The sequence below is a fragment of the Larimichthys crocea genome, chromosome XIII (assembly GCF_000972845.2).
Source record: "Larimichthys crocea isolate SSNF chromosome XIII, L_crocea_2.0, whole genome shotgun sequence".
Lineage (NCBI taxonomy): Eukaryota > Metazoa > Chordata > Actinopteri > Sciaenidae > Larimichthys > Larimichthys crocea.
In genome coordinates, this window is record NC_040023.1 from 17,991,292 (window position 1) to 18,005,985 (window position 14,694).

Below are 14,694 nucleotides of genomic sequence, written 5' to 3' on the forward strand. Positions count from 1 at the left end.
TATCTATCTATCTATCTATCTATCTATCTTGTGAAATAGTATATTATCTCCACTCTAGAGGTGCAGGTGTATTTTTTCATGTATAGGCTACTTCTTTTCATCTTTTCACATACTATTTTATTATTGAAACAGATTTGACCTTGTTGGCTTAAGCTTTAAGTCCCTTTTAAGCAAACACATCGCTCCTATTGCACACTGCACATTCACAAAACTATGTCCTGCCTTTAACTGGAAATGAAACATCAAATTCATTCTCGGTTTTTACTGGAGCCCTGCATGGAGTGTCTCTGGTGGTGTGGAATAAAAAGAGCGAGTCAACAGCCTGCCCTGCAGTTTTTTCTTTTTTCTTTTTCAGTTTCTATAGAGAGGAGAGAATATAGGCGCCTTATTATTTTCTACACCTCTGCATAGTACTCCACAGAACTCCCTGGAGACACAGCTCAATCTCGTTTGACAGACAGCTGTACTGCTCGTCATCAATCCGGTCTCAAATAAACTGAATCTATTTCCACTTCTGCTCCCCAGTATTTCAGGGAAGAGTACGATGGACTGGCTCATGCGGAGGGGGATGAATGAATAAATGTTTTGAAGACATCACTTCTTCGAGAAGCTCAGCTGCAGCCGCATCCCCTCGTCATCCTACTCGTCTAACTCCTGTTCTCTCACATTTGAGTGTCTCATTTGGTCCCCACAGCTGTTTTCACCATGACAACATTTGACTTCTCGGATGTAGAGGCGTTTTTGGACTGCCACCCAGATCTCTTCGAGGAGTATCTCGTTCGAAAGGCGAAATGTGATCAGGTAAGCAGATGGTTGAAGGAGCATCAGCCGTCGAAAGTGTCCACAGCCACAGAGGAGAGGCGAGGCGCTGCCGGGGACCCGCTCTGGCCGAGCAACCCGGACGGGCTCCGGCGCAGATCGTCCCACATGGAGCTGCGACGGAACTTCGCCCGATCTAAAGCCACCACCGCACACCGGACTTACGACGAGCATGTGAGCCTGAGTGAACACGAGTCTCAGTCCAGCATGAGGCGCCGTGCGCTCCTGCGTAAAGCCAGCTCCCTGCCTCCGACCACCGCGCACATCCTGAGCGCTCTGCTGGAGTCCAGGGTCAACGTGCCTCAGTATGCATCCAGCGCCATCGACTACAAATACAGACTTAAGGAAACCAACGAGAGGGAGTTTTTCTTGGAGTTAGTGAAGGATATCTCCAATGATTTGGACTTGACCAACCTCAGTTATAAGATCTTGATCAACGTGTGTATACTGGTGGATGCAGACAGGTGTTCGCTTTTCCTTGTTGAGGGACCAGCGCACAAGAGGACACTGGTGTCCAAATTCTTTGATGTGCATTCAGGCACCACTGTCAGACCATCCTCCAGCACCCTAAACTCCAATGAAGTGCAGGTGCCATGGGGAAAGGGTATCATTGGATATGTGGCAGAGCATGGAGAAACCGTAAACATCTCCAACGCATATGAGGTACATTTTAACCTATATATGATATTTGATTATGTATTATTATACTTTGATAAAAGTTTATACAGGGGGATTTACAGTAATCGAGCTATTAAGATATTTAGAAGCTATAATCGATGTGTAACTGGTAGTCACAGTAAACTCCCTGTTGGCCACATTCATACATAAAAAAGTGGAAGCAAGCGCTGGAATCCTCACAGTTTCCCACAAGCCACATCTCGTTTTATTCACTACCAGTTGCGCTCCACATCATTATATCATGGCCCTGGGCTGCTTGGGAGGCTAAGGCAACATGATGATCCCCCTGAGGTCTATTACTGCAATAGTGTAGATATGTGTCAGCGAGGAGTATTATAGTTTCTGCTTATAGTAAAAACAAGACTCACACCTAACAATTGGGTCAGGGCTGCTTTATTGTACGTGACACAAGTGCGTAAAACCAAAATGTTGTGGGACAACGTGGCCATGCAGTCTAGACATTTAGTGTGATTAATGTGGTATCGGTCATGTTTAATAAATGTGTAAATGTGTTTTTTATGTGATGGCTATTCCAGGACCACCGCTTCAGTGATGAGATAGACAAATTAACAGGCTATAAGACTCAGTCCATCCTCTGCATGGCCATCTGTAACAGCGATGGAGAAGTCATTGGTGTTGTGCAAGCAATCAACAAGAATCCCATGGGCACACCCTTTACTGAGGATGATGAGAAGGTGAGGCTCAGTTATGTCTTTCAGTTGAAAAAACATTAATCAGATTTATCTTTCCAGGGGATTTCCACATCCTCATGCGTGTGTCATCTTCAGTATTAGTGTGGTTGGTGTGACCATTAGGGCATTGTGGAGACGGAGTTAGAATTGGATTCTTGTGGAGCATGGTGTATCCCCTTCCCAACACTCACACTAATTGCACAGAAACTCTTGAGCCATGCAGCTAAACCACTGTTTGTACTGTGAATCTTTTTAATGGCTGTGGAGAGAGCAGAAGTGTTCCCTCTGAAGGAAACAACCAGAAAAGTGAAAGGAGGAGGTCAACTTCTTACTCAAGTGTGGAACATTAAATATGTCTGGCTGTGCAATATATAGACACACTTAGGAAGCACATTTTGAGCGTATGCACTTTCAATTGCTCCCCGAGCAATCCAATTGAAATGAGTTGACTAGAATCTGCATGTTTTAGCTTCATTTACATTTCCACAGCTTATGAATACAATTTCATTCTCCCAGTTTGTTGATGATGCAAGTAATAGTGTATCTCGCTCATGTGAAAAGCTGTTGGCTGTGTCTGGCTTGGCAATAAAAAAAAAAAAAGCAAAGGTGCACATTTGACAGACTGTGTGTGTGAGACACTGAAATGAAAAGTCAAGAAAATCTATATTTGATTTTCTTGACTTTGACAGATCTCTTGACATATGCTGGTGCATTAAGTCTTTGCTGTTAGTACAAATCAAAACAGTTATGTTTAAACGGTTGTGTTTGCAGGTGTTCACCTGCACTGAAATGCAGCAATTTGTCCACAAGGTGGCAGAATAAAGTTGTGGAAAATCATTTATTCTTTCTTATTCTGACTTTATTCTGTCATGAGGCCTTTACTTCAAAGAAAAACAACTTTAAACAAAGTTTTTAGTTGGCAGTAATAGTTTTTCTTTTAATGATTTTGCTTTATCTAAATTTAAAACAAAACTCTAAATAAAGCTCAAGCAAAGCAACAAAGCAGTAACTACTTTTAAACAACAGAGAAGCTGAAAATAGAAAAACACTGTGATCTGCCAGCTTAGCTAGACATTTAAGGGTCCTTGACGTCTTTCTAAATGCTTCTGTCCCTAAATCAATATTTCATTAACAGGGAATCTATTTGAGAGAAATTTGTGCAGAGAAGCAGCTAAGACCATCATGACTTTCCCCATTCACATGTACTCTATCCTTTTCTCTTACCTGTTTCTATGCCCTTTTTCTTAGCACATAATTAGCTAACATTTATAGTTTATGCATGCCTCTTACCACTTTTTTGTACTTTTGATACTCAGGTACTGCAGATGTATCTACCATTCTGTGGGATATCGATTTCTAATGCCAAGTTGTTTTCTGAGTCTCGCAAGGAGTATGAAAGAAGTAGGGTAAGAGAATGTAATGAATGTTTGATTGTTTTATAGCCAGTCCATAATTAACAGTAACACTGAAACTTTTATACCTAATTAAAGAAAATAGATAACAGCAACCAAACTTCACTTTCAGACACACCAGCATGTCTTACATGTATACTAGCTATTTATTAGTCACAATGTTATCACTGAAGGGATTTCACCCTTCACTGTCTGCACTGTGCAATGAATAAAAGTCATCTGTGTCCTTTGTCGTGGCCACAGGCTCTGCTGGAGGTGGTCAACGATCTGTTTGAGGAGCAGACTGACCTGGAGAAGATTGTAAGGAAGATTATGCAGCGAGCACTAACCCTCCTGCAGTGTGAGCGCTGCTCTGTGCTTCTCCTTGAAGACATTGATTCACCCGTGAGACCTCTGACTCTTTATCAGCTTTTCGGTTTTTCCTTCCTCACAGATTCATTTACTTTAACTTACTCTACCGATCCTTTCTCGTGCAAAACTCTAGTTGTGATAATACTCATCTCTCCTATAGGTTGTGAAGTTCTCCAAGACATTTGAGCTCATGTCTCCACTGTGCAACATGGACCATGACATCAGGTTAAAAAAAAAGATTATTACAGAGTGATTATATCTTAGGGGAATACCACAACAGTAACAAACTATTAATGGATACAGTCCACTGCTGTTTTGTTGCACTTTTAACTGCCTGAGCCTTCTTTGTTTGTCTCGTTGGCCTCATCAGCATGGAGAAGCTATCTTGCTCTGATTGGCTGATCAATAACAGCATTGCTGAGCTGGTGGCTTCCACAGGACTGCCTGTTAACATCAGTGATGTGTGTCAGGACCCACGCTTTGATGCTGAGGTGTGGACACAGTGGTCTCCTTTTTAGACCTATTAGAACTCACACAAATGCATGGACACATACTGTACATGCTTGGGACTGCAGTAAGTAGACACAGACACAGTACAAACACCAACAGATACGAAAAAAAATGTATTTGTCACAGTACTTGTGAGCACAAGTGAATTTACATTTGTAACATGATGTTTAAAATCAGTCAATGAGGTCAAAATGTTGCTGTAAAATGATTTAAAGCTACGTTAACGTTCATAGATGCTATTGTGCTCTTGATCCGTTGTGACGGTCTCCTCCCTCTACAGGCAGATCAGGCCTCAGGGTTTCACATCAGATCAGTGTTATGTGTCCCTATCTGGAATCGAACTCATCAGATAATTGGTAAGTTCACCGGAAATAATCAATTTGTCCTTGTGGAAAAACCAGTTTTCATGTTCGACTTACAGTAATGATGTGTGTGTGTGTTTTCTACAGGCGTCGCACAAATTCTAAATCGCCTGGACAGGAAGACCTTCAATGATGCAGATCAGAGACTGTTTGAGGTTAGTTTTTTTTTTTTTTTGCATGACTCTGATTGCAGCTGTTCGATCAAAACAACATCATAGAAAATGTGTTCATTGTTACACTGGATACACATTATTCATATCCTTGGGTTCCTTTTATGTGTTTTTCTCTGTTTTTTCCTTACAGGCATTTGTAATATTCTGTGGACTTGGAATCAACAACACTATGATGTACAACCAAGTTAAGAAGACATGGGCCAAGCAGTCTGTAGCACTGGATGTAAGACCTCCTTACAACAAACAAAACCATCACCACACCACTTTGGAAGACATAGAATATTTATATATAACCCTAACCCTAACCCTAACCCTTCAAAATGTGAGATATCCGAATTACAAAAATAGTACAAAGGTACAGTTTTTCCCTGCCACTGTCACCAAGTGCTTGCTCATGGTGGGAATTTTGAGTCTCTGCACTCAATGGGAATACCATGAATGTATTGTAAATGAGTATTTAAACCATATGACTATAAAAATGCTCAAAATAAGCTATAACTGTGGAACTTTAAACCATAAATCAATTAAAATGCTAAATTAAAGGGGTTTAATCACTGAGAAAATATTAAACTTTATATTAACTGATTTTCACCTCTAATGTCATTTCAGAGTGTATCACAGAATAGTAATTGAAGAGGAACGTGGTCACTAATTAATGCTAATCTTAAAAGAGGTTCATTAGTGTCTCTATCTGCGTTCTGCTCCACTGCCCGGTATCTAACCTGAGCAGTCACATTATCCACAGCAAACATGGTTCAGCTTCTCTACCATAAATATTTCAGCTGCTTTCAATAATTCATGATAAATACATGTGCCAGTCTGCTCAGCTCTCATCAAAGGCGACACACACTCTTGTTTTTCTATCATGTAATCTTTGCTGTTTCTTTAAACACCTGATGGATTTTTTTTCTTTCTGTCAGGAGACTCAAAATATAGCAACAAATTGGTTTTAAAAGCAGAGATGTGCTTTCTTTGATCCAGATTATGTGACAAGATAAATAGGAAAGCTTGTTCACGTCAAAATTCTTGGAACATATTGAACATCTTCTGCAGCAATGAGTGACTTTTTGTTTTAGAGTTGTTCTTAACTAATTAAAGGATTTTCATGAATCAGAATCAGAATCTTCATTTTCTATATATAACTGTTTTGCATGATTTCTTTTTTTATCCAGATGCTGTCCTACCATGCAACCTGCTCCAAGGTAGAAGTTGACAGACTAAAGGTAAAAGAAGATATAGAAAACAACATTCATATTCATATCATATACTAACTTTCTGAATGTATGAAATCTGAACCTGAATGATTGAAGGTGAAGTGCAGTTTTTAAACTGTCTGCAATGTGATTTAATGCTTCCTCCCTTACTGGCACTGTGTGACTGACAGCTCTGTCTTTTCCCCTAAGGCAGCTAAGATCCCCCTGAGCAGTGAGTTAGGCATCGATGAGTTTCACTTCAATGACTTCTCTTTGGACAATGACGCCATGATCACCGCGTCACTTCGGATGTTTCTGGAATTTGGTGTTGTCCAAAAGTTTAAAATTGACTATGAGGTAAGGCCCTGGAATATTTCCTGTAATATCAGGTGTCCATAGTATATATCTATGCATATGACCTGTATGTCATGTTGTGTTGTAGGTTTTGTGCCGCTGGCTTCTGACTGTGAGGAAGAACTATCGAACCGTGGCATATCATAACTGGCGGCATGCCTTTAATGTGTCGCAGTGCATGTTCATTATGATCACAGTAAGTTTCAAGATGCATCGACGAAATGGTGCAGCTGTGGAGTCTTAGGTTTGAATTTTTCGTTCAGTGAAAACATCATATAATTGCAAAGAAGAGACAGAAGATACAGAATATATGATTGTATATATGATACTGACTGTGAGAAATAAGAAGATTTTCCCATCCTATGCTATCCCATTCCATCCCATCTCTTTCCTTTCCTATTCTGGCCCACCCTAATGAGTGTTGTCATTGACTTTGCTAAATGTTTGGGTAGGAATAAGGCTTTCTGCTTTACTTTCGGTAGACAGCCAATTTCCAGGATGTCCTATCAGATGCAGAGATACTGGCACTGATGGTGGGCTGTCTGTGTCATGACTTGGACCACCGAGGCACCAACAATGCGTTTCAAGCCAAGTAAGTGACCTAAGGCTAAAGTACGATGATGAACAGGTGTCGTATAGGTGACTGAAAGTTCCCTGCTCTGTTTTTTGTGCAGGACGGGTTCCGCTCTGGCTCTGCTTTATGGAACCTCAGCCACCCTGGAGCATCATCATTTCAACCATGCAGTCATGATCCTACAAAGTGAGGTCAGATCAATATTCTTATATAATTATAATGTGAAAGGACTTCTGAAAGATCTTCCTTTTCATTTTCCCTTTATTGGGCTGTATGGAAATATAATGGTGGAGAAACAAGTATTGCATTATGTTGTATTTATTTAATGTTTGTGTTATGTTATCTCTGCAATTATGGCTCAATTCCACAAGCCAGAGCCTTTGGCTATTTTGTAACGTCAGTCTGTAGATACTCCAGATACATCTAACTCAACAAGAAAATAAATATGAAACACAATGTACACAATAAAAATATAATAAAAGTGTAGCAAAAAAAACACCTAATCATCCATGATCATCCTGATCTTGGGTCTTAGAGTGCTGGACTACCAGAAAGCCACTGGGATGGGGCTGAGTACAAACTGCTTGCTGGTAGCTGGCAGCAGTGACCACTATGATGTTTTGAGACTGCTTTCTCATCAGTGTCGATCAGTTTGATCATTAGGAACTGTGTTCCCTAATGATTTCTTTTAACAGAGGACAGAGAAAGTCTATACACGTTGCTAATTAACATGATAATGAGGGTTTCCTTTGACAGTGATGGATGACTTTATCATTGCAGTGGCTGTAAGGAGACATTTTAGCTACTATCACTCATCCTTGCCTGCTTTTGTGTATGTGCCTACTGTATGCTATTGTATTTTATTTTCTCACAGGGTCACAATATCTTTGCAAACCTCTGCTCTAAAGAATATAGCAACATGATGCAACTATTGAAGCAGGCTATTCTCTCCACAGACCTTACATTGCACTTTGAGTAAGTGGTCTTTTTAATGGATTCAGAACTGCAAGTAGTTCATGACTGATAAAAAGTCAAACTGAAATAGTTTATTAGAGATCACTGGGTAGATTCTTACATGTAATTAGAATATTGTTGTTTATATTTATTATTTTTGCAAAGTGCTTGTGTGGTAAAAACATCCTGTTCTTTTGCCTTTTTATATTTTCTGTATCCTTGACTGTCTCTTTGCTTTGTAAGGCGCAGAACCAAGTTCTTTGAATGTGTTCTGTCGGGAGAATTCAGCTGGACAGATGAAGGACACAGAGAAGTTCTCAGGTTTCTGCCTTTGTGCTACAAAATGTCTTGTGCCAAAATCACTTGATGGTTGTGAAGAGGAGCTAAAAATGAGTTTATGTCTTCTGTCATCAACAGGTCTATGCTGATGACAGCATGCGATCTGGGGGCCGTCACTCGTCCTTGGAAGATATCCAAACAGGTTTTATTCTCTATCAAGTTCAAAGCTCATAGCTTCATGTCTGAGTGCTTGGTAATATAACAATATAGGTGGAATTAGGTAAAAAAAAAGAAAAAAAAAAAAGACCTGTTTACATGCTGTCCCTGAAAAACACCAGAAATTTTTGTGCTAAATCACTCAAAAGTAGCCCATATTTTATGATTAAAATGTTCTCCTAAATTTGAGAAAACTAATTAAAAAACGATGGTTGGCATTCATGTCCCAAGGTTGCAGAGCTGGTGACAAGTGAATTCTTTGAACAAGGTGACAGAGAACGGTCTGAGCTTAAGTTGACCCCAGCGGTAAGTAAGCAAGCTTTCAAAGTCTTATATATCAATGAGATTTCTGTCTATGATCAATATTTTTGGTCATGGATGACAAAGGATTGTCATCTCTCTGTAGGCCATATTTGACCGCAATCGTAAAGATGAACTACCTGCCTTACAACTGGAGTGGATAGATGGGATATGTAAACCCCTTTACCAGGTACATATATATTTATGTATATAATGTTTCATGTGGACCTCATTTAAAAAATAGCTAAAACAAGAGCATTATTTGAAAGCACGAATACCAACTTTACACTCCTGTGTCTCCTCCCAGGCATTGTTGAAGCTCAACAGGAAATTGCAGCCAATGGTAGATGGGATAGATGCCAATCGAAATAAATGGCAAGACCTCTGCTTGTCCTATCAGCAGAGACGCAGAGCCTCACTGTCCAATCAGAGTCCTGAATCAGATCGGAGTCCCAAGTCTAATGAATACACAGGAACCAATCAGCACCCAGACTCCAAAGAGACTCTAAAGCTGGTTAAAAACACCAAGGTTAGGTCAAAGTCTGAGTGCAGTCAAGATGTGCGGTCCAGAGTGAACAAAGGTTCCTATGATGATAATCAAGCATCAGCTGGCAACATAACAGCTGCAGGAATGAAGTAAAGCAAGCTAAGTGTTAATTATAGGTGTATCCATTAAATGGCTCACATGGGACTTTTCCCATACTCTGTGATTTTCTAACACATGGACTACCCTAAAACGATTTTTAAAAAGTCTGGGTAAATGAAACGCAGTTTTCATCTGCTGGTTCTCCCAAGTGTCACTGTGTTAAACTCAGGAGCGTGAATAATTCCTGTTGGTCGAACTATATTTAAAGGGCAGATTCCCATGTTTCTCTCCCTCTCTCTCTCTCTCTCTCTCTCTCTCTCTCTTTCTTTCTATCTATCTATCTATCTATCTATCTATCTGGAAGCTTTTCATTACTGAGATTTATAAGAATGAGAGACTACTGTTAAAACCAAAGAGGGCCACTTATTACTGTAATGTTTTGTAATGGGAACTGCCTCAAAACCACAAGCCCATTAGATTGCCTTTACAAAACATAAAGGAATCACTGTGATTTCTCTCTGTCACATGAATTGCCATTTTGAATGTAGACCGGAGCATGACTTTGTTCCTGAATGTTACTTACTAATAGGCTGTCTTACCTCAGTTGCAAATCCTTTGGCTGCATGTCTTTATTTTCAGTGTTTGTAGGTTCACTGAGCCTTTGGTCGTCCAATTGTTCTGTGAATTGCATGTATATATCAGAGCAGTGATGTACATTGCTACATAGTTGAAAACCTTGTAGAGTTGCACGATACTCACGGTACCTACTTCCTACTATACTAGAAATTCTACACGACGGTACTACCGTGGATCACTATACTACCGGTGCCAGTTTCCGCTACACAGCGGCCGCCTCTACGCTCCTCCCGGCTTCTCACTGCATGCTACTCCCTTGTAAACAAACCAACACGGCACCTACTGCAACCGAACAATACAGTTGCTAAATGATTGGCTGTTTGCCTGTTACTGTTTCCGCACGCTGGGTCTGCCCGTCTGTTAGCTGATTGGCTGTTCGTGTGTTTCTGCCGGCAAGAACAAACTCCATGAAAACAGCTCTCCGCTTTGATAGAAATTCGAAGCTAAAGTTCTGTCTTGCCCAGACGCGCGCACGGCTAACAGTCACAAACACGAGACAACACACTCACCATGGCAGAAGCACCTGGCACCACTAATTTTGCTCAAAAAAACAAACTCGTTGTTTCAGACTTGTTTCAGTCTAATTCTTACTTCACCAGTATTATGTTTATTATGCACCAAACAACATTATAAGTAATTAATAAGTATTTATAACTTGTGCAAATACATTCAGTTCATAAAAATAATAATAATTAAAAAAGGCCGCAGTATCACGATAATACCTGGAACCGTGACACTTTGTCTGGTATAGTATCGTGGTTAGTCATTTTGGTATCGTGACAACTCTAAAACCTTGCATATTTAGNCTATACTATCGGTGCCAGTTTCCGCTACATAGCAGCCACCTCTACGCTCCTCCCGGCTTCTCACTGCATGCTACTCCCTTGTAAACAAACCAACATGGCAACTACTGCAACCGAACTACACAGTTGCTAAATGATTGGCTGTTTGCCTGTTACTATTTCCGCACGCTGGGTCTGCCTTTCTGTTAGCTGATTGGCTGTTCGTGTGTTCTGCCGGCAAGAACGAACTCCATGAAAACAGCTCTCCGCTTTGATAGAAATTCGAAGCGAAAGTTCTGTCTTGCCCAGACGCGCGCACGGCTAACAGTCACAAACACGAGACAACACACTCACCATGGCAGAAGCACCTGGCACCACTAATTTTGCTCAAAAAAACAAACTCGTTGTTTCAGACTTGTTTCAGTCTAATTCTTACTTCACCAGTATTATGTTTATTATGCACCAAACAACATTATAAGTAATTAATAAGTATTTATAACTTGTGCAAATACATTCAGTTCATAAAAATAATAATAATAAAAAAAGGCCGCAGTATAACGATAATACCCGGAACCGTGATACTTTGTCTGGTATAGTATCGTGGTTAGTCATTTTGGTATCGTGACAACTCTAAAACCTTGCATATTTAGGTAAGAAATGAGGCTGTGTGAAAGGCCAAATGTTGGTGTATTGATTTTGTAAGGAAGGTGGCTGATAAAATCCTCAGGCTGTGTGTGTGTGTGTGTGTGTGTGTGTGTGTGTGTGTGTGTGTGTGTGTGTGTGCGTGCGCAGATGTCACCTTTTGGGGACCTTTTCACAGACATTACCTTGTTGGGACCAGTAGTCCTCACAAGGGATGAAAGTCTGTTCCTAATGATGCAAAGTGTAATTTCTGAGTTCCTGGTTAAAGTTAAAGGGTTAAAGGTGTGAATTGAGGTTAAACTTCTGCGTATGTGTGTATGTAACATAATTCCTTAAAAAATTCTGACACGCAGGAAAACAAATGGTTTTGTCTTATGAGAAAGTAAGTTACTGTAAAGGTAGAGTTTAGGTTTTTGGAACATCTATTGAGTGAGAAAAACACATGCAATGTTCATTTAAAAAAATTATCAAATGCCTGATTTACTTTCTCTTTACATGCCCTCAGATGTAACTGTAGTTGTTATTGCTAGGCTAATGAGTACAATGTATTACAATAAACCCTCAGGATGTGAGTGATGACTCTATAAATATGCATTAGCAGAGTAGAGTTAGACAAATTTTATTGTTCAGTATTGCTGCCACACCAGAAAAAGGAAAATGGATCAGTATTGCGTTATAACATGAATAGTTTATTGTTATAACAACACATTTTCTCATTATAACAACATACAAGAGAAACTATCTTTTTAACTTTAAGAACAGCCTACTATTTATCTGAATTTAGGTTAGGTTTCACATTTTAATAACATAAGTTATCACGTTATAACATGAAGTGTTTCATGTTATAACAAGATAGATAGTGTTTAATTCAGTTTTTATATCAAAATAATGTCAAAATGTTATATGTTCTTATATAAGGCAAAAACATATTTTCAAACATTTGACATTTAAACATGATACTGATTTGTTTTTGTTTTTTTTGCAATACGCTGCCATATTAAACTGCACACAGCAGCATGAAAAACATCCATGAGTTTTTCTCATTCTGAGTGAGAAGCAGAAAATCTCTAAAAGCTGAACTATGCCTTCAGAAGACTTCAGTATTGTACATAAAGTATTTCAAATGCCTAAATGGAGGTTTTAAGGTTTTTTTTAAAACAGGGTGTGTACACGTGTCCATTTGTCTCTATTGTTTTAAGATTCAACACAGTGGTTTGTAGTTCAGACTGGGCAGCATGCTAATTATGTTGAAACTGCATGTATGTTTGATGTTGACACTGGACATTATATTGATGCCTTTGACTGCCCTATGAGATTTGCTTTGCATGAAATCACTGTAAGGGAATTATTAAGTGTTGTTATGTAACAATATCGTTGCTGCATTTTTGTTGTTGAGAACAGATACAGATTTCTATTTTCGATCACAGACTGTACCAAAATTATACATTCATTATTTTTCATACACCGGACTATATTTATGTACAATTGGCATTTTCTCCTGCTATTTATACACTGTCCACTAAAAATACATTCTTAGAGAAGACAAGAAAGATAAAATGGAGGAACTCAATCTCCAGCTGGTTTTGTGAATAAAATACTGTGGCATGGAAACTGATCATTTTGTGTTATTTGTGGTTTATATATCTATTCCTAAGGATAGATCCTTATCAGGGTTGCAGGGGGCTGGTGCCAGTCCCGGCTGACTCTGGGCATGAGGCGGAGTACAACTTGAACAAGTCACCAGTTCATCACAGGATTGACACAGAGAAAAACAACCATTCACGCTCACATTCACACCTATGGGCAATTAGAATTACCAGAATTACCAGAATTACCAGTTAACCTGCAGTACCAAGAGAGATACTACGCAGACACAGGAAGAATATCCAAACTCCCATAGAAAGGCCCCAGCTGACTGCAGGGTCAAACCAAAATAAACAAAAGATTTCCATGGCTATTGTTTACAATTACTGCAGCAGACACAGCACACAGATTATAAGTCTGATGACAAAAGAAGGGATAGAAGTTAAAAAGGAGATGGGCTTAAAATTCAGATGTCTTTTTTCGATGATGGTTGACCAACACGCCAACAACTTTGTGGCTTTGCTGTTTGCTGTGGCACTATCAACGCTGTAGAGACAATTCCCACACACATTCACAGTAATGTATAAGATAATTAAACTAGATGCACTGAGAGATATAGGGAAGAGGTCTGTGACAGACTGCTCTAATCACCAATAATACAGACACACAAGGTTATATATTAAGTAACTCAGTGGATATTTTACAATAACATTACATTCTTTATTAGATGTCATCATCTTTTCAATGTGTGGTGTTGTGTCGTCACTGATTATCACAAGTTGAAGTTAGAAATATATTTTTTTATTTCTTTCATTTGATGTAGAAGAGAAGAATAAAAGTGATGCAAAGCATCAAAGCTGAAATGTTTGTGTTATACTTGAATCTCTGTGGATATGGATATAGATAGCTTTTTGTGACTGAAATACAGTCTTTTCATATCTGATGCTTTGCCGTCCTCTGATTGCACCATCTTCTTGAAATATCTTGAGAACAGAGTGCAGAGCAAAAATCTTTTTGTTCTTTCCATTAGATAATACCCAGAAAAATATTAACAAGGATTTTCTAAGTCATCTCATCATAGAGCTAAAAAGAACAAAGTGCATCTGTGAATAAAAGATTACCAGGGAAAAAAACACTTGTGACCTGAAAAAGCGAAGCTAAAGGTTAACTCATCCAAGAAACACGAGTCCAACAAAACACAGCCACAGCCTGACTGAGAGCACATTGTAGAGAGAATCTTTACATATTCATACAGTCTCTTTTAAATCCCGTTATTCATCTGTAGAGAGTGTTTGATGTTGATTTTAATAAGGCAGCGAGGTGAGGCAATAGTAGCAGCAGCAGAAGTGTGTCAGACTCAGTGCAGCTCGACGCGCATGCAGCCGCCAGCTGCCAAGCCATAGCCAGAGCCGGGCCTTAATCTATAATTTAACATGGATTGAGTTTATTCTCCTCAGGGTCGATGATCAGGGGAGAACCGGATGGAGAGAGGAGGGAGAGCCTTCCAACCTCATCTTTGATACAGGGCCTGGCTCTGACACAGTCTTTGATCTCTCTCTCCCTCTCTCTCTCTCTCTCTCTCTCTCTCTCCCTCTCT

The 14,694-nt window shown here is 39.5% G+C and overlaps 1 protein-coding gene across 1 annotated transcript; it reads left to right on the forward strand.

Moving 5' to 3' along the window:
- Positions 1-299: 299 nt before the first annotated feature.
- Positions 300-9,774, forward strand: pde11al (phosphodiesterase 11a, like). The gene is made up of 20 exons (XM_027287082.1): positions 300-1,482; positions 2,034-2,192; positions 3,506-3,595; positions 3,845-3,985; positions 4,113-4,186; positions 4,320-4,443; positions 4,743-4,818; positions 4,912-4,979; positions 5,128-5,220; positions 6,170-6,220; positions 6,401-6,547; positions 6,633-6,740; positions 7,027-7,136; positions 7,219-7,309; positions 7,993-8,093; positions 8,316-8,393; positions 8,490-8,553; positions 8,799-8,873; positions 8,974-9,057; positions 9,175-9,774. Exons 1-20 carry the CDS (start codon positions 706-708, stop codon positions 9,505-9,507), a joined length of 2,844 nt encoding a protein of 947 aa, XP_027142883.1. The 5' UTR covers positions 300-705; the 3' UTR covers positions 9,508-9,774.
- The last annotated feature ends 4,920 nt before the right edge of the window (positions 9,775-14,694 follow it).